This window comes from Lentinula edodes, assembly GCF_021015755.1.
Source record: "Lentinula edodes strain Le(Bin) 0899 ss11 chromosome Unknown C8R40scaffold_50, whole genome shotgun sequence".
Classification (NCBI taxonomy): domain Eukaryota; kingdom Fungi; phylum Basidiomycota; class Agaricomycetes; order Agaricales; family Omphalotaceae; genus Lentinula; species Lentinula edodes.
In genome coordinates, this window is record NW_025764356.1 from 234,193 (window position 1) to 260,153 (window position 25,961).

General features: G+C 47.4%; 10 protein-coding genes across 10 annotated transcripts; 6 read left to right on the forward strand and 4 right to left on the reverse strand.

Annotated features, from left to right (window-relative positions):
- Positions 1-140: 140 nt before the first annotated feature.
- C8R40DRAFT_1176248 (uncharacterized protein) lies at positions 141-650 on the reverse strand (the record flags this gene model as incomplete). The annotated part of the gene is made up of 2 exons (XM_046232478.1): positions 141-272; positions 333-650. 2 exons carry the CDS (start codon positions 648-650, stop codon positions 141-143), a joined length of 450 nt encoding a protein of 149 aa, XP_046081019.1.
- Positions 651-941: 291 nt separating this feature from the next.
- On the reverse strand, positions 942-6,050 carry C8R40DRAFT_1073722 (uncharacterized protein; the record flags this gene model as incomplete). The annotated part of the gene is made up of 13 exons (XM_046226618.1): positions 942-1,192; positions 1,277-1,388; positions 1,521-1,576; positions 1,631-1,693; positions 1,757-2,724; positions 2,760-2,889; positions 2,962-3,225; positions 3,476-3,767; positions 3,827-4,018; positions 4,163-4,328; positions 4,379-4,588; positions 4,934-5,931; positions 5,979-6,050. 13 exons carry the CDS (start codon positions 6,048-6,050, stop codon positions 942-944), a joined length of 3,774 nt encoding a protein of 1,257 aa, XP_046081020.1.
- A 152-nt stretch (positions 6,051-6,202) lies between these two features.
- C8R40DRAFT_1073723 (uncharacterized protein) lies at positions 6,203-7,376 on the forward strand (the record flags this gene model as incomplete). Its single annotated transcript, XM_046226619.1, has 5 exons — positions 6,203-6,359; positions 6,393-6,586; positions 6,991-7,063; positions 7,194-7,207; positions 7,242-7,376. 5 exons carry the CDS (start codon positions 6,203-6,205, stop codon positions 7,374-7,376), a joined length of 573 nt encoding a protein of 190 aa, XP_046081021.1.
- Positions 7,377-8,883: 1,507 nt separating this feature from the next.
- Positions 8,884-9,469, reverse strand: C8R40DRAFT_1176253 (uncharacterized protein; the record flags this gene model as incomplete). Its single annotated transcript, XM_046232479.1, has 3 exons — positions 8,884-9,015; positions 9,068-9,256; positions 9,323-9,469. 3 exons carry the CDS (start codon positions 9,467-9,469, stop codon positions 8,884-8,886), a joined length of 468 nt encoding a protein of 155 aa, XP_046081022.1.
- A 53-nt stretch (positions 9,470-9,522) lies between these two features.
- Positions 9,523-10,281, forward strand: C8R40DRAFT_1176254 (uncharacterized protein; the record flags this gene model as incomplete). The annotated part of the gene is made up of 5 exons (XM_046232480.1): positions 9,523-9,615; positions 9,686-9,765; positions 9,831-9,891; positions 9,952-10,113; positions 10,162-10,281. The coding sequence occupies 5 exons, from the start codon at positions 9,523-9,525 to the stop codon at positions 10,279-10,281; spliced, it is 516 nt and encodes a 171-aa protein (XP_046081023.1).
- A 639-nt stretch (positions 10,282-10,920) lies between these two features.
- C8R40DRAFT_1058212 (uncharacterized protein) lies at positions 10,921-11,097 on the forward strand (the record flags this gene model as incomplete). Its single annotated transcript, XM_046225193.1, has 1 exon — positions 10,921-11,097. A coding segment is annotated over one exon (177 nt), but the record flags the coding sequence as incomplete, so codon positions are not given.
- A 577-nt stretch (positions 11,098-11,674) lies between these two features.
- C8R40DRAFT_1176256 (uncharacterized protein) lies at positions 11,675-12,987 on the forward strand (the record flags this gene model as incomplete). Its single annotated transcript, XM_046232481.1, has 2 exons — positions 11,675-12,575; positions 12,755-12,987. The coding sequence occupies 2 exons, from the start codon at positions 11,675-11,677 to the stop codon at positions 12,985-12,987; spliced, it is 1,134 nt and encodes a 377-aa protein (XP_046081025.1).
- Positions 12,988-14,408: 1,421 nt separating this feature from the next.
- Positions 14,409-14,918, forward strand: C8R40DRAFT_1215240 (uncharacterized protein; the record flags this gene model as incomplete). Its single annotated transcript, XM_046233225.1, has 3 exons — positions 14,409-14,616; positions 14,655-14,719; positions 14,775-14,918. Coding segments are annotated over 3 exons (417 nt in total), but the record flags the coding sequence as incomplete, so codon positions are not given.
- Positions 14,919-15,545: 627 nt separating this feature from the next.
- Positions 15,546-16,461, forward strand: C8R40DRAFT_1176257 (uncharacterized protein; the record flags this gene model as incomplete). The annotated part of the gene is made up of 4 exons (XM_046232482.1): positions 15,546-15,680; positions 15,742-16,138; positions 16,207-16,280; positions 16,336-16,461. The coding sequence occupies 4 exons, from the start codon at positions 15,546-15,548 to the stop codon at positions 16,459-16,461; spliced, it is 732 nt and encodes a 243-aa protein (XP_046081027.1).
- Positions 16,462-17,050: 589 nt separating this feature from the next.
- C8R40DRAFT_1176258 (uncharacterized protein) lies at positions 17,051-17,722 on the reverse strand (the record flags this gene model as incomplete). The annotated part of the gene is made up of 3 exons (XM_046232483.1): positions 17,051-17,295; positions 17,349-17,419; positions 17,472-17,722. The coding sequence occupies 3 exons, from the start codon at positions 17,720-17,722 to the stop codon at positions 17,051-17,053; spliced, it is 567 nt and encodes a 188-aa protein (XP_046081028.1).
- Between the last annotated feature and the right edge of the window lie 8,239 nt (positions 17,723-25,961).

The window sequence follows — 25,961 nt, forward strand, 5'->3', positions numbered from 1 at the left end:
TCAAAAATCTGATGGCAATATTTTCAGACAGACCAACGACTCCCGGTAGCTACGAAAAACGTTGTTCACACACCAAAGGACTCTTTCAATGATTGTGTACATGTGAACATCGTTACGCTACCACCTTCAATGTGTCTTAATTACATGCTACGTGCGCCGCGCTTCCAAGCCGGGATATCGGTGAGTTTGTGCCTTTTGGCTAAAAAGTCAACGTAGACGTGATGGGTACCTTGTACATTCTGAGCACCCACACTTCCCATGGTCCACCGGTGCTGCGTCTAATATTGAGCCTGGTGGTATTGAGGCTTATTGAGACTGGTGAGAGTGCGGACCTTAAGCAAGAGCATTCCTTGTTTCCTGATGGCTGTCCGAGATTTGATGCGAGGATGATGACTGTGAATACTCCCCTCCACTCTCAGAACCTGCACATGTCCCCAAAGTGCCACATCGTCATCATGTTCTGCTTCGAGTAGCGCACGGGTTGCGGTGAGTGTTCGCGGAAAGTCTGTGCGAAGGGAGGATGATAGAGTTTGGGTGGGCGAAAAGGAAGGTGCAGGTGGGGAATCCTGTGATTGAGAAATATGCGAAATATGTGAAGACGAGAGCCCATTCAATCCGGTCCAAGTCCCATGAGTGAGGACAGACGACATTGAGGTGTTCATTGATTCCACTAATCTATAATCATGGTTTCGACGGTGGCCAATGAGTGGGATGGAGGATGCGAAGAGACCGATTGTACGACCTCTCTCTTGCGTCCTCCTTCTCCTGTCTTTCATCTTCCAAAACCCCATTATTCGATGTGGACAGCATATTCTTTTCCTCGACTAAGCTATTCAGTTGACCGACCACCGTTTGAGATACCGTCGTAACATGCGAGATCGGTGTATCAAGAACCACACTCTCAGCTATTCAGCTCAATTACAGAGTCTGGATCGGTCCTATTATATCTTTCGCGAATCCTTGGTCATGGTGGATTCGCGCGCGGTGGCTGCTGTATGTTCGTGGTCTTTACAGATCCAACTTCGACATGTGACTGAGATATCCGAAACGAGGTTTGGTGAGAGAGGCTTCGTAGGAGATCTCATCGAGAGCTTCTCCTTCGTTGAGTGTGACGAGTGTTTTCTGAATTTTGTTGGTTTGAATATTGTGAATCCCTTGGGATTGGTCGTGAATCTGCTCCTTCGGCTGATGCCTGGTGATAATGTGAATTGAGACCAGGACCATGACCGGGTGACCATTTCATCTTCTTCCCTCTACCTCTGATAGGTCTACGTACCACCACCGTTCAACGAGTCACCAAACTCGATATCCACTCCCCCGAGTTCTGAGAACTTGGGTCTCAAATCCTTTTCCTTCTTCGCTTCCGCATTCCGAGCACGCCCAAAAATCTAGGGGTCTACAGCATAGCATCAACCCTAGCATCAGCGTTGTTTGTCAATAATAATAGGGAATTATGAAAAAACTCACAAGGCTCACAAGGCGCTATCCAATCTCGATCTCCCGTGTAAAGGTAAACGAACAACCGTGGTCGGCGTCTCCGGTAACCCAAAGTGCAGAAGTAAAAGCATTCGATCATCTGCAAAAAGCAACGTTAACGATGATGGAAAACTGGGACTTTCGAGCGACTTACGTTTCTTCTGCTGTAGCTTGGGTTGATATGCGTGAGCCTTGGCCTCCTGGTCGGTGGCTGATACTACATCATAATCGTACCGTCTTCATGCATCCGGCAATGGTCGAGAGCCAGAAGCGATCGGACGGGGAGCTGCTACTGATTCCGAATCGGAAGCCCTAGAAGATGCCCACCTCACAAGTTGTGAGGGAGTCGAAATCAATTCTTCTTCCGTTGGGGCTGCTCGAGGTGTGTACTGAGGCGGTGGCGGCATCTCTGTGGCTTGCCATGGAACATGAGCCAGCCACTTCTCCCACAACGCTCTCCATTCCTGTGCAGCCTCGATTGGTCCTGCGAGTTTTCCAGCATTGTCGTCCGCTACGTCTGCTGCATCCTGATCCTGACGATGTTCACCGCTCAACCATCCAGGTAGGAGAGGCACAGCTACAGGGAACACCATCGGGCATTGGAACTGATTCAACTGGTGTAGCGCTTCCCAAGTCATTGCAGGCACACCGGGGAGGAGGGCGAAGTGGGGCAAGCGTAATTGAGGGGCACCAGGTAATTGAGCCATGGTACGTTGGAGCATATCGATGAACGATAGCGCCTGCTTCTCATCGTCTACTTCTACTGCGGCAGCCTCTTTCTCCTTCTTTCCATCGACAGGAACAGCAGTCGCTAACGGTGTCATACTGGGAGTTTTGGATGTATGATGGATCCTAAGCTCCTCGCGGGAGGCTTTTCGCGAAGCAGCTCTTGACCGACGTGCACGTCTATCCATCTTCGCCCGCCGACTCGAGTTCACAACTGGTTTCACTTCTACCTCCTCCTCTACATCACCCCACTCCGCCTCTCCGTCATCCGAAACAACACCCTCTGGAGTATCCGACATCTCCTCAAGAATCTCCTCAAAGACAGGCTTACCCATTCCTTTCGCGACAACTTCCTCAGCTGTCTTCCCAAGCGCATTCACAATCTCCCTATCCGCTCCTGCCTTGAGAAGCTTCGCGAGACAGTCCCTCGAGCCAGCCATGGAAGCGAAATGCAGAGCGGTATACCCATTACGATCCCTCAAATCCATGTTGATCCCATGCTTGACGAGGAATTCCACATAGCTGCATAGCCCAGGAACGCAGAGAGGTGCAACAACGATTGTCCGCTTTTCGTCATATGCGATAGTGCTTTCGACGCAGATACGACTTGAGCGGATGGATGATCGACGGGAGTATCGATCGATTTCAAGAAGTCGGCAATGAGGCTTTCGAAATCCTCGCAATTACCTGCACGAACGAGCATGAGTGAACGTAGATCGCGAGAGGCCGATAACGTAGTTGAGAGTTGCATGTTCATACCGTTACTGGCGCTCTGTTCGTTAGAGTTTTGGGAGTCCGTGCCCTCTCCGGCACCGACAATCCGCATCGCGACTTTTTTGGCATCCTCTATCTTGCAATTGCCGGTCATCTTGAGGCCAACGACTATCTGATTCGTCGGAATAGGTAAAGAACGAGGGAGGCTGTTCTTCCACCTTTGGAAAACCATCAAACCAAACTGAGACGATCCCAGCGGTGGCCCGCGGAGGCGGGATACACACTGTATCGCCCCACCTCTGAGTTGAACTAGCGTGCATATCGCCAAAAACACAATTGAATTGCGAGGTGGGATGGAAGTTGGCTCCGAGGACGGTGACCTCAATTCCACTAAGTCGGACCGCAATTCGGTATGAGTCGATATACGATTGGCATTGAAATCGTGGTTGGCGGAGGGGTAAATAGGAACAGTAAGGAAGCAGATGTTACCGAAGGGGATTCATAGTTGCGTCAGGTGCTACGCCTGCGGCTGTAAAAAGGTCCTCAAGATTTGTTATACCTTCAGGCAACATGGGTATATCGATATCGAGAGGTGTTGTCGAGACGTCGGGTGAGGACTCTGATTCTTGCGTCGAAAATTGCAGAGAAGGAAGTTCAGTTGCAGAGAGCGGTTCAGCCGAAGTCAGTGGTGGATACGAAGGAGAAGAGGGAGCGGTGGTGATGGATAGTGGCTCTGAAGCAGTGGGCGAAGGAGCATTTGATACAACGCTGGTTTCATAAGAGCTCCTGTTTGGTTTTGCAGACGAGTCATACGGTTTGACCCTCTTTTTCCCGCCGACATCAGTCTTTCGCTTTCAAGGAGCTTTCTTGACATAAACTACGGGTGTAGATGCCCCGGAGGTTGTGTTACTGCCTCCAGGTTGGCACCAAACACTTCGGCGTAATTGAACTGAATGATGCTGCTTGTATCTTCCAAAAAAGCAAAACTCTTTCTCGCAGGTCCAGAGTTGTTGGCATCATCAGGATATTCTTCGTCGACATCTGAATTGCGGGCAGGCCTCACACGTGCAGCGATCTTCGTAACACGGTTTGCTTCATGAGTCTGGCAGCTCGAACAACTGAGAACATGATTATGCGGAAGACTTGCGCAGGAGACGCTGACGGTGAGAAAAATTGGATATCCCGAGAGTCAGGGTCTGATTAATAGTGAGCAAAAGATACCACGTAAGAAATGTTGGTTGCTCACCAATTTTGCCCTGCTTGCGGGTACGGTACCCGGAGGGAGCTTAAGCCATTTCCACGAACCAACACGATCGTATATATGAGGGTCTATAGATGAACTTGGGTCGGCCAAGTCGACCGTGACACGGACTTGAATCTCTACACGAGATTTGGTACTGCTTTCTGGAATGCTAGGAAACATGATAGGCAAACTGAATGCCAAGTCAGAAGAGGAAATGACCCAGAGTCTGCCCAGAGTAAAGTTGATAGATACTTGTAACATGATTCCTTGGGTGGATGAACGATCTTCTGGTCTCGAAAGGGCATTTCGGGTTTGCGAGAGGATACAGCGGGTGGGGGAATATGCTGAATGCCTGCAGGCATAGAGCTGCAGAAATGAACAACTAAGGAGCTGGCAGAAACTGGCCTGGGTGATTGGGTGATATCGACACTATGTGCAGGTCAGACAATGAAAATGTGGATCAAATACGAAGTAGGTAAATGATGAGCTTCGCCAGGTATAAGCATCATCGGCTTTTCTTCCAATAAATAATTCAACAAAGTCTGGGCGGAAAGGAAAATAAATCATGATGTATGGCAGTCATACCGTCATGCTCTGAAAAGTTCAGACAATCCGTTACCGCAGCGAAGCACAGGCGTTATAAATTATTATATATAAAATCATTGCATATATTGTGCACGCTTGACACAGCATTACTTCTCTATTAACATGGATTGAAAGATGATTCCTTGTACCTCCCATTGCCTACCATCCTCAATCAAAGTACTGTCTTACGAGGGTATCTGGCCATGAATTGCAATTCGGTATAGACAGGTAGTCTCAGATCCCCAATTATCTAAGACTTCTATGACCACCACTGTCGTCAAGCTTTCTGTTGGTGATTCAACTGAGAAAGTCTGCTTAGTACCTTGTTGCAGAGTGAATGAGACATTGGCTAAAAGCTCGAACGAATTGGAAAAACCGAGTTGTAAGGGCTTCCGATTTGTCTGGGCGAAGTGTTTCCATGGAACCAGTTTTTGTTGCACTACATCCTGAGGAGACTTTGGTGCAGACAACGCCCAGAGTTGAATTATCTTGGGAGCTTGTTGGAGCTCCTTAGTCGTGAGTTCATCGGGATTTGCGTAGAATATGGTAAAATCAGTGACGACGATTGGTTCCGAGAGAGCGAAAGCAATATGTCCACGTGGCCCTAAGAAAGCCCAACAATAGCCTACGTGGACCTCTTGCTCAAGGACAGCCAAGGGAGGTGCTTTATCTGCGTAATCGGGGAAGGTTGACACATAACTTAGCCAGCGCTGCCACTGCGAAAGGGGTGTGATTCCCGCAGTGTCAGAGGTAAGATCCATCAAGACGGCCCCACCACGAAGAGCTAACGCGTAGTCTAGTGCATTCTCCGTCAGTCGCTGCCGCTGCTGCTGAACTCGATCCATAGAAAGAGACGCTGTAAGAGGCTGAAGAAAACAGTCCCCATCGCACGCCGGTGAGCCATCGAGTAGGAGAAACATGCGCATTGTACACAAGATGTGCGAAAGATAACACATATAGAGAAGAATACGGGGCGGGATATGGAAATGTACACTGGGGAAGTAACTGTTGAGGTTTTTGCTAACGTGATAGACACAACCGGAAATGAAGCTGAGCAGAGTGACGATTTGCACTGCGTATCGCGTCATGGTACTGGACCAAGAGATAGTGCGCGCTTCAACTCGAGGTTCCTCGAGTTCAGCCGAGGCCGGTGTCGACGAATGTGATGAAGGAGAGCGAGGTGTTCGCTGAGAAATATGTTAGGTTAAACAATCAGATAAGTTGGAGATCGCACCTTCGGAATGGATGCCATAGAAGACTCAGGCATGACGAAACGCCACTTGTGAAGACCTCTCTTATTGGACATTGCAATCGTAGTGTAATATTGCGGAAATGAACAACGAAAGTGCGAGTGGCGGCAGCAGTTCGCGTGGGTAGTTGACGATCCCTTTGTTCTTTCAGCGCTTATAGGAAACTGTATATATTCTGAGTGGTGGCGTTTGTTTTGGACAGTAAACGATGGCAGATTCTCCACCACCACCCTATAGCTACACCCCGAAACCCCACGTCGCCGCAAAGCTTTCGCGTGCAATTCTACTCAGTGTTATTTTTATTCTGGTCTACAATTTCGTCGTTTTCTGCCGTCAATTACTTGTGCTCGGATCACTAGCAATTAGTAAGTACGCATTTTCGAACTCATTGCTTCTAGTGTGCTCAGTTGCTTCAGAGCTTATCGAAGCCCAGTTCGATTGTGTTCACAGCGAAGCAGGCCTGAATTGTGGGCCTCGGTTCAGCCAAGTGTACCAAAGCGGTTTACAGTTGAACTCCATTGAAAAGCCTTTGTTCTACTTCAACTGGTTGCCAGATGTCCGGGATGGAGTGGCCTTGATAATCACCTATTTGGTAAGTTCAACGGTCGATTTCATTACTTGATGACAACTCACGTTCCAATGTTCCAGGGTGTGAAAATACTTCTATATTAGAGGTTCTGTTGAATCGGGGTGTATTTTTAGTTGCATATGCGTAGCCCCGACCAACCTCACCACCTGCGACTCATACATAATTGACGTCGATTCAACATTAGTTACTACGTTGTCATTTCTTAACGTTTGTTCTAAGTTGAGACGATACTTTGCTCTTTCAATGCCTCTGTTAATAAGCATGTAATTCATCGTCCAACAAGGTGCTAGAGCCTCCGAAACGGCGTGGGGCTGATGCAGTGACTGTCGTATAAAGGACTGGAGTTAGCAAATGAACAAATGGACGATTCCGTTGACCTGTCTTTCGACGGCTACTATACGTTATAGCGGAGCAGCGCTGTAAACTTTTGGTCACGGACGCAAGATCTAAAGGTTAGCAAGCACTCACGAAGTTTTCCTAGTGAGTGAATCCACAAAAAGTGTGCTCTGTGCAGAAATTGTTAGTCCGAGCTGTTTTGAGAACGATGACTGCTGAAAACGTATATGTCAAGAGCTTGGAATTGAAATGATTATATTGTACTTGCACGTAGACACATATCCCAAGGTAACAACCCTCTGACACCTTTTCCCATTTCCAGGCCTGTTTTATGCAGCTTTTCGAGAAGATCAACGCGATTGTGGAGATGGCCGAGGATTTGAACGTTGTAGATCGTTGTCGTCAAAATTCCGATCCTGAGGGACGTCGTCTCCATACCAAGCCTGGAGGCATTTGATAAGAAATCAGGCCGCCAATCAACGCAAAGGACGGAAAACGATACCAGTTCGTTGTCGAAGGTCATGGAAAGATATAACCGTTCCAGTATAAGTGCATATGCGTTCACACACAGGTACAGAGCGTCAACGATTTTGCTTATCATTTGATTTGCTATCCTACGGTAATCTGGTCTCGATGTCCGTTGTATGCTTGCCATAAATTTTCAAAGGAACTCACCTATACGCACATTACCGTGTCCATTTGAATCTCTGTAAACCGGCTTTCAGTTCTTGGACCATGCCATGTGATACTCAAATTTCCTTCCTTCCTTGAGAATCAACAACATCAGCGCGCTCATTTCGATTGGAAACAATGAAAAAGGAATTACTACGACAAACTCACTTCAGGCTGACCCACATTGAACGGCGTAGTGATATGCCAGACATTATGTAAGCATTAATGATTACTTACCAGTGCACACCAGCGTCACGGTCGATTCGTCCGCACATTTTGTCTGACTACTAGATGTTTTCAAAGAAAACTGCGCAAGTGTCAATATGTTCTACCTCATCGATATCTCCGGTTCTATAATATGGAACCATATATCTGACTCCTTTGTTGCTTTTGACCGGGTAGGTTCCTATAGGTACAAAGGAATGTACTCATAAAGGACGTACCTATAAAGATCCTTCACTGGCGCCACTTTGCACGATACGACTCTGACCACAACGCTCCGTTCTGAACATTGCCACTACTTCACCTACACTACCTCACCTTCAATTAGTGCCCCCGCGATCATGGTTAACCTTGCGATCAGGGAAGCTGAAGAAGCTCCCGGCTGGGAGGAGATCATTGATGTAGACATTTCTGATCACAATCAGAAGAAGAACGAGTCGGTGAGTGACGATGCTAAGTTCATCTGTAATGTTTATTCAGTTTCTTAATAGGACGACCCTCTTCTCGTTCCATCTTCTTTCATCGAGCTGCAAGAGCAGTGGATAGAGCTAGCGCAGGTCCACATTCAACGGCTGAGGAAGGAGATAGAAGAGAAAGAACGAACGATCGAAAGGCTAGAGATGGAAAACCGTGTTCTAAGCATGAAAACCAGTGTAACAAGCAGAGTTGATACGGTACGTTGCCCTGTCCCTATCTTCCCTTTTGTCGCATATCAGTAAAGCTAGCTAAGGCAGGCCGTCAAGACGGTGGCGCCCCCGGCGCGGAAATCTAGGAAGATTTGGCAATACTAGCTACGGTCTACAATGTCATCATCCATCTACATATACGCAGAACCCTACCTGTTACTCAACGTTTATAATTTCATTTATGCCACCTCATTCCCTCACCATTATTCGGGTTGTATCTGAGTGAATATACATGTTACCTTTCAATTCCCTTCGATGCGTAACCGAGATACTGCTGCTTTAAAGGCAAGGGTGTTCTGAACTGAGTACCTAACGCTTCGGTTGAAGTTACGAACAAACTCATTTCAGAGCAGAATCATGTGCTAGTCTAGTTGTGATCCTCTCTCACATCACATCAGCCAACCATTCCAATGCACGGGAAAGAGTTTTGGCAGAGGCCGCCTGCAAACGGCGGAGAAGATCTAATTTATTGCTCTCTGTATCACCGTTGAGGATGTTTTCGATCACTTCTGCGAGCTTTCACGGGAATATATCGGTGATGAGTGGCAGAAACTGAGTAAGAACATACCCATTCAAGATCCAGGAGATCAGTGTCCAATAGGTTACCAGGTAAAGCTGACCGCATCTCTAAGGCTCGAGTAACTTCCGTTTGTAGCGCAACGTTCAAGATGAGATCCTTCTCTCCCTCTTGTTCCTCTTCATGTCCACGCAATTCGTGATTATCGATTAGCACTTCTATCTCATGGGATACTTGATTCTGACAAAGATGTATGAGTTTATGGCTGATTGAGGAAGAAAAAAGACAGAGTGCAGAGCATCTTACCACCAGGACCGCTAGCTTCTTCTCTCCTTTCTCCAATCTCGCGAGAGTAGATAGAAGACCTGCATCTTCTTTGCCTCGGTGGTTTGCTGCCTCATCCTTAATGATCATATGTAGCTTCTCCAAGGTCTTGAGCTCCTTAGTCGCCATGTTGTGTCGCTATGGGTGTCGGAGTTCAAGTGATGGTGTTTTGCAATCAAGCAATGCATCATCTGGGCAGCTGGTTATATATATATGAAGTCGACGCTATTCGAAGTCTCGTTATTGCTTTCGTTGTGTTATTCAGTGGACCAGTAGTACGTACGAAGATTCAACTAGAGGTATATGTTTTAGAAGCAGGCATGTTGATACTGCCCTATTATCCAGCTCAGTCACGCCGTCTGGCTTAATTTTGCTCTGGGTAGCGTCGACTTGAACCACGCAATGAATAACGAGAATGATACCAAGTCACTCTTGAAAACAGTAAATCACTGACTTCAGCCAACCAAAATAGTACGTTTTGCCATATTAGTCTATCCGAACCTAAACTTTTTGCACTCAGCCTCAAGTCAATCGCCGATATTGACATGAAGGTGAGTTCACATTACTAATTTAGAAAAACGACCAACTCCTGAATCAACCTCTTTTCACAGAAAACCCGCGAAGCTGTTCTCAAACCACCATTTTACCCTCAATCATCACCCGAAGTCCGTTTTGATGGCAAAACGGTAGTTGTGACTGGGGCAGGCGCAGGTCTTGGCCGTGTTCATGCCCTCATGTACTCCACGCTCGGAGCTAACGTCGTTGTCAATGATGTCAGCGAGAAGGGCGCATGAAAGGTGATGTTTCATTTAGTGATTTAGTACTTGTTAACGGTAGCTGGCGGGAAAGCTACCACTGCTGTTTGTTTAGCCGAAGATGGGGAGACTATCGTCAAAGCTGCCTTGGATGACTTTGGCGGTGTTCACATCTTAGGTTGCTAACGCCGGAATCTTACGGGACAAGTCGACCACAGCCATGTCCGAACAAGAATGGGATATAGTTCTGGCTGTTCACTTGCGGTATAGTTGTCCTTTCCTCATTACCTATCAGCCCTTTTCTCATCACTCATATTTCTTCAAAGAAGAACATATAACGTAAAATTTGAAATTACATACTAGATGCAGAGCATGATAGCGAATTTTGGCGTAGTGTGCCAAAGCGGTATGGCCAATGTTCCAGAAGCAGAAGTACGGTCGCATCCTCACTACTTGCTCTCCTATTTGGTGTTTGTATTTCATGTTGCATCTCCTTGCTCGACGCTTTGGTGATCATTATCTCCACAACTTTACAGATGGTAACTTTGGTCAAGCAAATGTACGAGGTCATCTTTTTAGTTTTGAATTGTTCTTATGGGCGTAGTATGCGGCTGCTAAAGCGGGCATCACTGGGCCAACAAGAACCCTTGCTATCGAAGGCTAGCAATATAACATTCTTGCCAATGTGATTGCCCCGACCCCACAATGCGTTCCCTCATACAACCTGACCATATTGCCCCTCTAGTTGGGTATCCGACGAGTGCAGGTTTGTTGTTCTGCACATTAAAAATTTGAAGAGATAACCATTGATCTCTACTGGCAGATAATGATGACGTTTCAGGGTGTCTGTTCGAACTTTCCGGAGGCTGGATCGCTCAATCTCGTTGGCAGCGCAGTGGTGGCTATGGGTTCCCAACAGTGAAGCCATATACACCTGAGGATGTCGTCGAAAAATGGAAAGAGATTACGACCTTTGGTAAGCGTGATCAAGTAGAGATTTGATGCTTTTTTGAATTATTCTACGCCACAATGAACAACCCCAATCGATATGATTCGCCCACCGGGCTCAACATTGGTTCACGCAGGATGATGTCCCCCAGAACCCACAGAACTCACCGCTCCGCGCGTTCCCGCCGTCTTCACCAGAATTCCACTGATGATCCTAATGAAGTTCGAGACGAGGCCCAACTTCATACTGCGGAAAACTTGCACTAAGATAATAAGCGAGAGTATGCAAGAGGCTATACGCTCTGAGGAACAGCGTAATGGAATGAGGAAAGAAAAGAACTTGTAGTGGGGATCAAGCGAGTTTTGACACCAACTTGGAATGATAACAGACAGCAATCAGATCCAGAGGCTGCTTATACAGGAACGCCGTATGGAGCGGACAATACGTACTTACCAGCGCAGGGTCCTGCAGACATCGAAGAACAGCATCCTCATTCCGAATCTTCTCGTTCTTGGAATCCCAATTCTCACCTGGAAGGTGAGACCATGCATGGTACCCAAGAATTTCACGATGGTACAACTGCTATAGACCATCAGTCAATGCCCATGCCAATGCCTATTCCAGGTTACTATGTCAGTCCTATCCTTGTCGAAGCTAGCCCCAGATTACGCTAAAATGGGTTCATCCGCACCGAGCACATCAGAAGGCTCGTTGAACTCATACGTTTCGCACATAGCCCATTTCTTTCAACACATAAATAAGCTACCTTGGGTGGCAGACTCTCGTGTCACAGTGGACTATTACCCAGGACAGTCCCCACGTTGTGCACGTTCTCGATCTCCTCACAGAAAAGAAGTTCTATCGTGGTACAACCGACACGCGTTTCCACCTGGTCAAAACGCAGAGCCTTTGGATTTGGATGCTGAATCGTCGCCATCGCCAGTTTTAGGACAGGTTGTGCAAATGATTGAGGCTCAACCTTCGGTGATTACGAAAGAACCTACTAAGAATGTAATTCAGCCTTTGATTCTACCCACTGTTCCTGTTCCAGAATCTCAGATTGAATCCGGTCCTACATATTTTGCCGAGCTCATTCCTCCCCCGCCCCCTCGTTCAGACACACAACAATCTGCACGCACTGGGAGGTCGATCGTTTACTCCGTTGTAAACCCCTCCGCTCCGTCTACTTCTACAACAACAACTTCTTCTTCTTCTCCCCTCACCGAGCCCCCGCGCCATCTAGGAATTGACACCATGACCGCTTTGGCACAGAGCATTACCGGTTATACGCCGTATCAACCTGTCGCACCTCAGTATGGCCGCCCCATTCATGAACCTTTGGCTCAGGTTCCAGTGGCATCCTCTGTGATTTTCACGGGTGATATACGCGAAGTAAAACCTGCTCATACTAGAACCGGCACACCTGCACAGTCCATGTATCCGTACCCGTTGTATGCGCTCCCTACCACTGAGTATTTGACTCTACATCTATGCACACCTCTGTTGCTACCACGTAATCAAGGCCTGTACGGTGTGACACTTTTCCGTTCCCTTTTTTTTCCTGTACGCAAGAATGTAAGCCAAAAGGATTAAAAGCCGCCCCCGCCTACCGAAACCGAAACAATTTTCCCTGCCACTGGAGGTTATAAGAGGGCGGTCGAGTTCTTCAAATTTTCCTCAGACGCAGTCTACACTCTTCAATCGACTAAGTCTTGACAACGTCCTTTCACACTTCTACCCAATCTCAATCACCATCATCTGAAATGGACGCTTTCAACACCTTCACTACCTCCGCCGCTGTCGAGGATGTCGTTGTCGAAATTCCCCGTGACGAGGAAGACTCTGGCTCCAGTGCCAATTCCTCCTATATTCTTCAGAACCTCAGAACCCGGGTTCTTTGTTGGTTGTCTCCGAACATACTTGTATTGTACTTCATCCTATAAATCTGCTGACGTTCCATATAACCGAGTGACTCCGCACCCCTTTCAAAGGCACGGAGTTACGTGGATTTTCCTTCGAACCTTTTCAAGGCATATCGCATGTACAATTGATACAACCTACAACCGGAGGCGAAGTTGGTAATAGAATATCTAACCCCGTATTCATAACATGATGAAGCCGGAAATGTTATCATAAACGCGATATGTTTGTCTTCAACACTTCGACGACATTTTCATCATGTTATGTACACCAGAGTTGTGCTCCATATCTAAAGGAAGAATAACATAAATAAACAGGTGACCTCAATGCGAGGAGTACATCAATCTACATGGTGAACAGGGTGAAGAACAAAATGCCTCATCATCTAGCAGTCTTCTTCATAATGCCCAAACAGCAAAACAGTGCTGAAGGGTCCAGAAGGTTTTGATTAGTTGCGTATTGTATGAAGGCTAAACAGCCTTACTTGGAACCGGTTATCTTCCACGTCAGTTGGTCACTTGCATTAAGGGCTAAGTTGAGCCTTGAATGATCTCCAGGCATGAGACGGCAAACTATTGAAAGAAGTTTTACTCGGAACCGAAATTCGTTCTGTTGGTAGCTGTATAGCTCGATAGTCGAAGGGATTGTGGGATCGACTACATGTTGGATGCAAGCGTGAGATACAATCAGTCTTTTGGGTGGTGACATGCTGATCTCGGGGCCCGGGACAAGTTGAAGAATCCTGACGATGAAAATTGAGCGAATCCTTGAGAAATCTTTGGAGCAGTTCTCTTACCAACTAGACATACACAAAACTTTAAGGACACTGATGAAAGAAAGACTCAAGAGACGTACAGCTTACGCGCTTCGAGCGCTAAAATTAAAACGCCGTTTAGCAAGGCGTGGCATGTTTGTATCAATGATAGCTCTATCTACATCCTTGAGTCCATTTCTATCCTTGGCATCATATCCTTGACTTACTGCAACTACACTTCTGGCCCATTTACACGATTGTTGTGCCGATATGAGTCAAAAGTGCTGTGGCCAAAATTCCAATCTCTTTCGCCTCCCAATCGCACTCAAATGCGCTGCATGTGTCTTGGGTCTTTTGTCGTGCCCTCAAATGTATCGAGCCCGAATTTCACCACAAGCCCGACTCACACGAAAGTCTAGTACTAACGGCCAACATATTTGGTACCTCGGGTAAGCAAAATTCATGTGTTCACCGTCAGACCAACGCTCAGGTGGTGTTCTCGCGATCGTTTTGCTAGGCGTTCTCCTGGATGACACCCCTTGTGCGCAAAAGAGCATCGCAGTATATTTCCGAAGCAGATCTTCTCAACGCGCAAACAAACTTGCTCAGCTCTTGCAGGATGCCGTATGAGACGTAACCCGTCAGTCATTCTCTTTACTGACCTATTCCCTTTCTGCCCCTCGTCATAGTTCTCTTCGGAAATTTCTTTCCATCGCTTACACAAAACTCTACGCATTCGCAGCTCTACTCAAACTTTTATTTGATTGTCTTTTGTTCTCCCAACCCCAGCTCCTTAGACTCGTATATATATCGTTGTATCAAAGTGCAAGATTCGGACTGTGGAGTGTCAATGTTGCGAAGCCTGATCCCTTAGAAGGATTCATGTATGCTGGTCTATGTTTCGTATCCATCAGTCAAGGTCCTAAACTAGGTAAGTCGTTTGTCATTGGATGCACCTTTCGTCTCTCATATTTCCCCAGTATTTCCAGCGCGCGTTTGAAGTTGGGTACGTGTACTTTTCACAAGTCGTCCTTATCGTTATCACTAACTTTCCAGCGTCGGATGCGCATCCGATCCGGTCTGGTAGATGTTTTATATCAACAGGCGTTGGTTCTATCGAATGACGAACTTGATCGTTTTTCTGGTGATTTGGTAAATTTGATGTCTGTCGACGCGACTCGACTGCAGATAGATAGATAGGGTTTTTGTCAGTTCGGCTTAATCTCCGTTTCTGGACTGTTCTAACTCAGTTTCATAAAGCGGCTTGCTTTTGTTGATGTTGCGATCATGATGTTTTCCATCCCACTTAAACACTGGTATGTCTGGGTCCCGTCTTTGGTACTGTGCTAATGATTAACTCACGTCTTGCGAATATGTAGAGGTGAGTCTCAACGATCCTTCTTTAGCATTAAGTAAGACTTCATTGCTTTCTAGTATCAAGCTATACGGATGGGAGTTTGCCTTCGTCAGAAAAATCCTCCAGGTTTGGAACGAGCAAGAATTCGTCATAAGTGGGTATCGTGACTGCTGTTAGTTTAGTCGTTGATCTTCGATTGTATCATGATACATATAGCTAACTTATTGACATGTATTCTCCCAGTCTCTTAATCGAATGTTGGTGGTATGCCTCTCTTGGTCGCTTTCAGTTCGTTTGCGGTAGCAGTTACTGTATCTTCCAAGCCTCTTACCTCAGATGTCATCTTTCCTTTGATATCCCTGTTCATGCATTTACAGTTAAATTACCTCGAATGTGATGGAATCCGTCATTTCTATTCGTGCGTCTATCAGACTATCTGGGTGCATCCGAGCTACAAATGCAAATTCATCATGACTCGACGGGAAGGTGAAGTGACAATCAAAGGAAGTATCGCTTATGCTCCTCAAAATCCCTTCCTGCCACCGTTCGCGAAAATATCCTGTCGCATGAATACGACAGAACATTCCATAACATGGTCGTCGAAGGTATGTTGACTTGAACTTTCAATATCGAATCCTCATAAATGATTTTCTCCTATACTAATAGCTTGTGCTCTTGCTACGGAAGTGGGAGAGAAGGGTGCGGTTCTTAGCGGTAGTGTCACTCTTGTCGAAGAAAACAACAACATCCTCGCTGACGAAAAATCGTCTGTTACCCTCTCTGAGAAACTTCGACACCAAACAAGCTTCTCCAAACTCAAGCTTGCCGCTCTTCACCCCACTCGCGACTCCGTCTCACACAAAGAGCACTGTAGCCTTATCAACCTCATTACCCAATCGAATCAAGGGTGTCGTCGCTGGCAGCAAATATGCCGTATGTCAATATAAGGTTGCTCGGGATCGACTTCCCTCAGCTATCGCAATCACTCCGGGACCAGGGCACCGACTATCAGCCCTTCGGCAGATGAACATACGGGGAATGCGAGATCTCAATCGTGGGATGCGTGATATCAGACCTGATGAGATCAACGATAGGCGGGAAGAGCGAGGATGAGCGGTGTAGTTTCCACAGGGATGCTTTCTGGGTCGGTGTCGGGTGGGGTACCGATTGCTACTGGACCGGGAGCTGGTGCAGGACTATCTATGGTAGGTATGGGGCCCACGATGGCTGGGCCTATGGGTGTGCTGATAGGACCTTCAGTGGGACCTGCGGGACCACCTGGAGGGATCATCCGGCGTCAAATTAATGACCCTCACTCTCGATGGAGCCCGAGAACACTTATGCCCTCTTTTTGTTCCTTCTCTACGCTCTTTCGATTTGAAGTGAGGTGATGTAGAGAAATTGAGTTAAGTTGTATACATATATGAAGAAGATGGTTTGAGCTAGTCTACATACGACACAAATGGTTGGCTACATATGAATGATAGTAAGTAAGAAATAGATAGAATCACAACTTTGTCACGTCGAATAAATGGTCAAGATAAGGACAGAAACCTCAATATTCTGGGAGAAAAAGGTCAATGTACTGTAGACTAAATGTGTCAGCTAGCAAACCAAATTTCGGGATTCATAATAAATAGATGAAACGAGAATGGAGAGACTCGCGGTGTCATCAATGAAAACGGTCATTGCAAGGGGTTGAGCACTGGTATCAAAACGTGGTATCTGAAATCACTTTCACGGCGGCACCTTCGAGCAAGTACTAGGTAGAGTCTACCCATTACAAGATTCCAGGAATTTGAAAGGGGTCCGGGAGTTGTCATCTTTGGGGAGATTTTTCTTCAGTCAGGCGGTTCAAAATGGTTGGACGATTGACAATCAAGTTTATAGCTGGTGGCGAGACACTTTCGAAACTTTCAAGACAATGAAAATCAACCCTATTAGCAATGCCTGCTTGTATTGATCAAAGTAGTCGTTAGTTCCAACGTCGATCGAGATAAAGTTCCGATCGTACCAGCGCTTTCAACGATATTGGTTCGAAAAATCCATTGACCATGCTCGCCAAACTTTCAACAGCTAATCGGCCATAACCGACATTGGTGATAGACCTCCTCAAGCACAGATCCATCTTGATGCATTCATCCCGGGCAAAGGGTACTGGATCATTGCACTTGTTTGCAAGGAATGCTTCCAAACATTCCGTTCGCTCGATCTTCTTGACTAAAGTTTTCGTGTTCAAGAATATTAAAACAAGGAATTTTCGAATGAGTTACCTTCGTATGCAAAAGCAAAGGCACAAATAACGTCTAAGACATAGAAAAATGAGAAGCATAGAGCAAATGACCTGGTGTTTGCCACTCAGTTCACCGGACAGATTTCACTCTGGTGTTACTTACAAGGTCATGAGGAACCACAAATCTCTTTGTGTCGTTCGACTGAAGGTCGTCTCCGTGGAATCTGTAGAAGAGAGCGGCTTCTGGATGCGCCGAGAAATACTTCTAGGGTATACGATGGGTGGATTTGATACCGTAAAGCGCGCAAGGGGTGGGAAATGTCCAGGCTTCGCCGAGAGGGTTTGGTATCCGCTTTTCCGTACATTGGTGTCGAAGCCAATATTGTTACGAGCATAGCTGGCAATTTTTGACATGAGTAAGAGGTCGAACGTTATGGAATTCGTGCTGCTGGCGTACCGCTGACATGTGATCACCACTCACAAAGGATCGGCTAATCCTTTGTCTTTGCCTTCTAGTCTCTAGATCTCCCTCTTGATAACGAAGCCCTCTGACTTTCATGATTTGCTTGAAGGCCTTTCCAAGTTACACAATGACCGACGATTCATGGTACGTGCTTTGCGATTGTCAGACAGAATAACGATATTTCAGCCGCTGGTTTCGGAACATTACTCCAGGATCAACTCACATGAATTTTGTATCAGAAGTCGACTTGTGACATAGCGATCAGATTCTTTCCTTAGCAAAAGACCTGATGACAGCGGAGCTAAACCAGGGTGCGGATTCCCATTCAAGAAGGAGAGATCCTTGAGCAAGCATTCGGATGTCAGAGAGATGGAGTTCTGGCTGTATTTCGTACGACTGCGACATGGTACTAGAATTATGAGTAGGAATATGAGTACAAGTCTTAGTATAAGGTATAAGTGCCGGCGTAGCAACCAAAGAGCGTTTAATATCGACTGGGGGGGGTTTAGTCAGCATCGGCATAATCGTCCGGCATGATTTTTGAAGCACCGACGAAATCCACGCCCGCCCAAACTTTAGTCAGCTAAGATAGGACCAGATTAGATTTTAATTTCTTATCTCTTCGGCGCTTAATGTGTGCGCCATTTCGCCCAATTTGACTCCCGCCTTTTACCCAAAGTAGTTGGTGTTCTTTACATCTTTTATTAGGCAAGGATTGCCGCATCTTCCCTTTCTATTTTTGATGCTGTCTGAATATGTCATAATGCAGCAATCCTGACACTGTACCTTACTCTTGGGCTGAGCTCATGCTGGTTCAGCTCTTTTGCTGCTTGCAATATAAGACACCTTGTCATCACACCTCCTGACTTATATATAAATGCCAAGCAGGGGTGGTTATGGCATTGATCTTTTCCTTACATTGCTATTAAATAGGTCAATATTGTTAGCTATAACTATTATAGGAAGGAGTCCAGCCACACTAATAGACCAGTCACTTGATCTCGTTGTAGAGTCTGAACCCGACAGGTCTGAGCCCGAAGTTATCCGACAAATCCCAGATGCCGCCCGGTCCTGCCTGTGAGAATGCTGCACCCGCTGGCACTTAAAGCACCCACCGACACTCACGTCACCTGCTCACCAGCGCTGTTCTCATTTCCCTTTTCTTCAACTGTGGGAACATCTCTCTCACCAGCGCCTATCTCACAATGTCATTTTCCAGCATGATTTAATGATGCTCCCGCAACTTGATCATCTTCATTATGCATAAATAAACATTCGGGGTTCAAAATCTACATGAATAGCAAATATCTAAGATATGTCATTAGTTCTGACCTGGGCGATTGTTTGCTTACCCGTACTTCTTCATGAAGAAAGACGTATGCGCCACAGCCAAAGACATGCAAGTGATCTATGCGCGGAACTTTGTTGTACAAAATCTCATATGGTGTCTTCCATTTGTGACGACGCATAGGAGTGCGGTTATACACATGCACAGCGTGTGCAACAGAGAATTCCCACCAGGAATCAGGAATACAGGCTTGAAAGTGCTGTGGTTCACTTTTCTCAATAATAGTCCTGATAAACCTTTTGGCTCTTCTGTTCTGCTGGTGGATATGAGGAGATGACTATTGTGCTTTGATACCTTCGTTCTTAAAGAACTCATCAAGTGCATTGGATCTAAATTCTCCGCCACTGTCAGACATCCATTCCTTGACATTAGTCTCGTATAGATTTTTGACTGTGGCAATAAATTGCTTTATCACTGGAAGAGATCCGCTCTTCTTTTTCAAGTGGCAGTAGGACCCATGTGAAGTATAGTCATCTGTGAAGAAGATCATATACTTGTACTTGTGGTATGAAATAGTAGGCCATTCTTTGAGGTCTGAGTGAATAATTTCGAAGGTGAAATGGATGTAAAGTCATCTTTCCCTTGGCACAACCTTCACAGAGATCTTCTTCATGGGGAATGCTAAAGGTGGGAACACCTTCTGCATGTTTCCTCAGTTGAGTCAGTGCTTCACGTATAGGCTGTGGCAAATAATCTTTGAGAATGTAGATTGTATCACTGTGAGTTCGTGTTAAGATCATGTACACCGTGTAACCGTGCCAGGGCCACAAGGTGTCTAAGGGCAGAAGGTCGAGTGGGACAGTAGTGAAGTTATTAACAACACCGCCGTTATGCCGCTAGTCCCCGGAGATCGAGAGTATAGAAAGGAGGAGCCAGTAGCAGCCAAGCCGGAGCGGCGGTATTGCTGGTGATGAGGAGCAAACCAAAGAACTTATGATCTAAGTTGATAATTAAACTGAGGAACTACAGCAGCGTACAGGCAGTATTTATATCTATGGAGCGGTGCATCAGTGCGGAACGCCAGACTAACTACTAGGAGCTATACGTGTAGTACCTGCAGGGTAAAGTAAAAGACAATAAGGAGGGACTGAAACGAAAGGGTATGTGTAGCAAGAAAGAACAATAAGAGTGAGATTACAATAAGGGGTAGATCTTCGGAATACCAATGACACGCCTAAATTTTGGCTAGACGTCTATGCTGTGAATTGTGACATTTTCACGTATAGATTTGTATCAAGAGGACTGTAATTGAGACCCAGATTGACAGTCAAAGTCGATACTGAATCAGTCTAATAAGTTGAAGGGACCATATACCCATACTACCACAAGTTGGTTAGTTTACCCATCCCCGATACTACCTACGGATAGCAGTCTACCTGTTTGTCAAGCAGGATTATACCAGACTCGGACTACATCCGAAGGATGACCATTCACGTATGACATACCAAGGGTATTCTTATTGGACCTTACACTGGCAGGAGTTTGGAAGAACTTACTCAAGTGACCATGAACCGAGGATTGACTCGAAATGACTTTCTAGAACTCAGGAATTATCAAATACTCCTTCTAGAACGAGATCATGCATTAATCTAAAAGACTGCGATTTAGTCTAATAGACCAATCAAGTTGCATGGTTGAGGAAAATGACTAGAAGAACGATCGAAGTACTGCGAGGCTCCGAAGACCTATCAAATGAATGTCAAAGAGTCCTGACGTAGAAAATATTGAAGAATGCAATTAAATGAATACTATGTGTAACTCCCTTGATAGAGTATAGGCACAATGGGTGTCTATTGAAAGAGAGAAGCAATTAGTTTAATCCAGATGAATCAGATTGATAGGATTAGAATCGAGGAGAGCTGATTTGCCTCCAGACGAGGTGACAAACGATCGAAGTAAGTGTTGAACCGCAATGACAGTTGAACACCATTCGAGTCATTCTCTAAAAACAATTAAATTAAATGAATATTGAAGTACCTACCTATGTTTGGAGGTATACTAGAAGATTGGGACCAATATGGACCAAATAAGGACATGTAGATTCAAATTAAATGGTATCTGACTGAGTGTAGAAGTTTCCTTGCGGTTCCGAACGTTTATTGTATTAAATTAATTGTACTATGCGACTCTATATTCTGTATGTATAAATAGCGATCCGATGTATCTGGAATACAAGTGATTTTGGGACGACGTTGCAGTGCTAATGTCATGCCCTGCCCCAAAAGCTCCCCTAGTCACTCTCCTAGACATCCCAGAACAGCGTATCAGCTCCCTTACACCTCCCAAATAACCTCCCACAAACCTCCATGAACCACGGAACCTAACTAACCTCCCCACCAACGCTAACCTCCATCTGAAGCGGCAGCTCCGCGACTTGCGTACGCCGCCGGACAATCCCCTATCAATTTAGCCTCATGGGTTCCGCACTTCACGCCAACCCCATTAGATGCTCGTTTATTACAATGTCCCGTTACTATTCAGCCCACCTATATAAGTATCCTCCGTAACATAAGCGTCCCTAGCTTGGTATATTTTGAACACACACCCTTTACATAGGTCCAGTCCCTGTCCCTTTGTACCTGCTACCTATACAGAATTCTCTCTACTCTCTGTTTCTCTACTTCTGTTTGTCTCTACTACTGTCTATTGTCTCTCTGATCGTCTATACAATCGAATATACGCTTTCACTTCAAGTCTAAGCCTTCCGAGTGAGTCTCCGAGCTCCCCCGAACATTACTAAAGCTCCCCAACGCCTACCCGCTTGGTGAGCTACCCTTCCCCAAACCTCCCAGAGCTCCCTAGCTACTTCGTAAGCTTCGGGACCTCGATCTAGGTAACGTCGAAGCTACCCCTCACGTCGAACTACGTATTGCTTCTCCGTTACCACCTCCCACACTCGAGGACGACCATCCTCAAACCTAGCCCCCAGGGACCTACCCTCCCTGGCGTATCCCTTCTCGGGAGCTTACACCCTCGAGACCCAGTTGCATAAACTACCTACTCGATCCTATATTGATGTTCTAGCGAGTACAACTCCTACTACGCAATATCGTACGGTCCCGCACTCTTCCTGAACCTCCCTGGACCTCCTAGGAACCCCTCAAGGGTCACCATCTCCTTGTTCCAACCACTACTAGGTTATTCCCGTCCTCAGTCGCAGTTCTCGTAGCTCCCTTCGAGCTCCAGCCTGCTCCTAGCACGCTACAACATAAACCTCCACATACCAAAACCTACCCTAAGACCCATTTTGACCCAGGTCTTACATTATACCAAGCTCTCCCGTCACCGAACGGACTCGTCGCGACGTCAACGGAACGACCTTCTAGTTCCAAAACCGAATCAAAGAAACAAAAGAGCGCCTTATCTCGTGGAAACATGACACAAGCTCAAAAGTCGAACCAGGCTGCTAGCTCCACTGTCATCACGGTGGCAGCTGGTCAACGCCTGATGTCCATCCCAGAACAGTCGTTTGGGGATGAAACCGCCAGCAACATCCGGACCCCAGAGGGACGCCAACCTGAGGTTCACGTCTTACTGGACCCCGAGAGGATGTTAGAATTGCTAGAGGCAGAGGCTCGTTACGGACGATCATTTCGAAACGCGAGGGGAATACTTCCCCTCCGCCCTCATACCCATGGGAACGAGAGGGAATTCTGTGGCGAAGCGGGTCTGCGCATATTATACAGAGCATCTAACTACAGATCAGGAGCTGTACGGTTCGAACCTCCCCCTTCGAGGGTTAACGTCCCTAACTACCAGGCGATCCGAATACTAAGGAACGCAAACCTAGCGGCGGCAGCAGCTAAAATTGATGAGGAAAGTAACGAGGATGCTAACGCAATCGCTGCAAAAAATCGTAGACGCAGGAGATACACCACGGCTCACCTCCTGGCCCCAGTGGAGTCAATGCCTGATCAGGATAGTCCCGTCCGTATCCGTAACGGACAGACGGTATACACGTACACGCCCATGAGGCATATGCACCAGCTTCTGGTGAGGAGTGAGGAGTCCGAAGCGATGCTGTGTTCGCAGGAGACCCGACACCGGACGCTACTAGCGGAATCAGATACTCTGATGCTGTCGGAAGAACTTTCTGGATCGAATCTAGAAAGAGCTTTGGAATTCCGTCGCAGACTGGTCGCAGATAATCGGGGAACCTCGTATATGGTTCAATGCAAACCCGAAAGCGTAGGGGAGTTCCCTCCGAAGCAATTTGACCAGAAAGGGCAGCTCCATGGATCTGATGGTCGTTTCCTGGCACAGAAACATTCATCGCCCAGGAATATCGAGGTTCCTGAACTCCTTAACCCCGGTAACACGGCCACAAGGAGCCCCCAGTTACGCTCTGGAACCTCCCCCACGGTACATGCCTTGGCTCAAAATTCGACTCCTCCCCCCAGAGTTAACCTGCAAACGAAACCGGTAACCCCAGTCTCGACGCAGCGATACCAGTTTGGTGAGGTGAGGATGGATGGCGCACAACATTCATCCCGGATCTCCGGACAGGATCTGACAGCTCGGTTGGCTCCCAACCCTGTACACGTTCCTCCAAGACTGAGCAATCCATCAGTCATTCCGTATCAAGGGTCGGTATCGATGCAATCTCAGGCAGTAGGAACGGAAAGTCAAAGGGGTCGGAACCAACGAAGAACATTGGCAGTTCACGAAGAGGCGGTACTCCCGCAGGGAGCTCCTTTTGGAACTTTCTTTGTAACGGGAGCTCAGACGAACCGACCTGGCATGGCTTTCGAGTCGGCACGCTCTCAGGAGTCGGCTGTCATGATCCAACAGCAGGCTCAAGTCATTGAGATGCTTCAGGAACAACTCCGTGAAGTAAGGAAGGGATTCGCAGCGGGGGGAATACCGACTGGTGGACCGACTCCCAAAACAGGAAACATGGCGGAAGTATTCAGGCAAGCGCCCATGGTAATGATAGAGGGAACAAGGGGGGGTCCCTCTCCCGTAGTTCCCCAGCCGAGAAGCTGGCAGGCTACGGAGCCAATATCCTTTAACGGACGAACTCCTATAGGAGTTAAGGAAGGGAACCCTCAGGAGGGACAAACAGCCCCGCTACCTGCCACCCCGAGTGTGGATAGGAGGCGGATTCAGGAATGGGGAGCTCGCGTGCAAAGAGCGGAGCTCGTGGAGTATGTGAGACCGGAGGGAGGAAGGTACGCGGTAGAAGACGGTGGAGTACCTGCAAGTGGGGGAGGTAGGGGAGGATTTAGACCCCCTGATAGGGAACCTCCTCCACACCTCTCAAGCCAAACGAGGGATCGAGAAAGACCTCTGAGCCAGGGGGGACGGGATCAAAGAAGGCGGGAGGAAAGGAGTGGGGGAGGAGCTCCCCCTCCACCGCCTCCTCCTCCACCACCCTCAGGGGGACCAGGTGATGATGATTCCGAAGGGTCCAACAAAGGGGAACGCACCCAGTCAGATAGGAACAGGGGTAGGAACAGTGACGATGGAGTGGAGCTTCCCACGGGAGCTCCTGAAGTACCTCCAACTCACTACGACCCGGACCAGCCCTGGTATTACGATCCCAAACAAGGTTGGCATCGAAAAGCAGCTCCTAGAAACCCCAATGAAGGACGGAGCACTTGGGAGAGCAATGAGGAGAAAAACCGAATTATCATCGAGTCAAAACTTGACGTTGGTAAGATCGAAAGCTTCGCAGGTGACGACCGGTCTGCATGGAAGACGTGGGTCCTCAGTTTGGAAAGGATGTTTGGAGTGCGTCCTACCATTTATGCTCGGGAAAAGGACAAGTGCGCTTCCGCAGCTAGTCATCTCACTGGTGCAGCACTCTCACACTTTGACACGTTGAATCAGCAACGACTGAGGGGGGAGTACACTTGTCTCGAAGACTGGACAGAATTTAAACGAGAGTTCGGTTCCAAATTCGGACCCATCGACGAGGCGGACAAGGCAAGGAGGAGGCTGGCCTGGATGAAGCAGATGCCGGAGGAAAGCTTCGCCAACTTCTTCATTCGCTTCAACGAATACGCTCCTCTGACCGGGTTTAACGACGAGGCTCTGGTAACATACCTCAAGAAAGGGGTAGCTCCTTGGTTACCCCTACAGGTTGTTACCGGAAGGGAGGAACCTCGATCCTACGACGAGTGGACCCAAGTGTTCACGAAGTTGGACGGAGCTGTACGTGCGCAAGCGGAGAGCTTGAGGAACCTCCACGGTGAAAAAGCGTTGCAAGGATGGCTGAGTCGCTTCCCCGGGTTGGAACTAGCACCTGAAGCTCCTTACAAGTCCCCCTTGCGTAGGGAACGAGATCCAGCTGACGTCTGGACCTCCAATCCGAAACCAGCTGCGACAGGGAGGTTCCCAAACAGGTCCAACTGGAAAGAGGGACGACAAAGGGCGTCTGCAGCTTGGGGGGAAGGAGAAAGTTACGATAGCAAAAACCGAGAGGAGGACGAAGACTGCTGTCACTGCAGGGATGGAGGAGAATGGACTGAAGCGGTCCTCCGAGCAGGAGTTACCGACACCGGGAGGAAATGGACTCCTGAGGAAAGAGCGGAGAAGTGGAGGAGATGAAGGCAGGAGCTCTGCATGCGTTGTGGACGAAAGGAACACTGGGCAAAGGACTGCCCTAACCCAGAATCGTTAGAACGTCCAGCGGAGGATCAAGGGAGCTCAGAAAGAGCTTCCAAGGCCAATTCAACTCGAGGAAGTGGGACGGCCAACCAAGGGGGAGGTCGTAAGGACGATTCAACTCGTCCTTTAGAACGGATTCGCGCCGGGATTGTGGTGGAAGAACGGGAAGGAATGGACAATCTATGGAACGTCCACATCTTAGACTCACCAAAGGGAGGTGAGCAAGAACT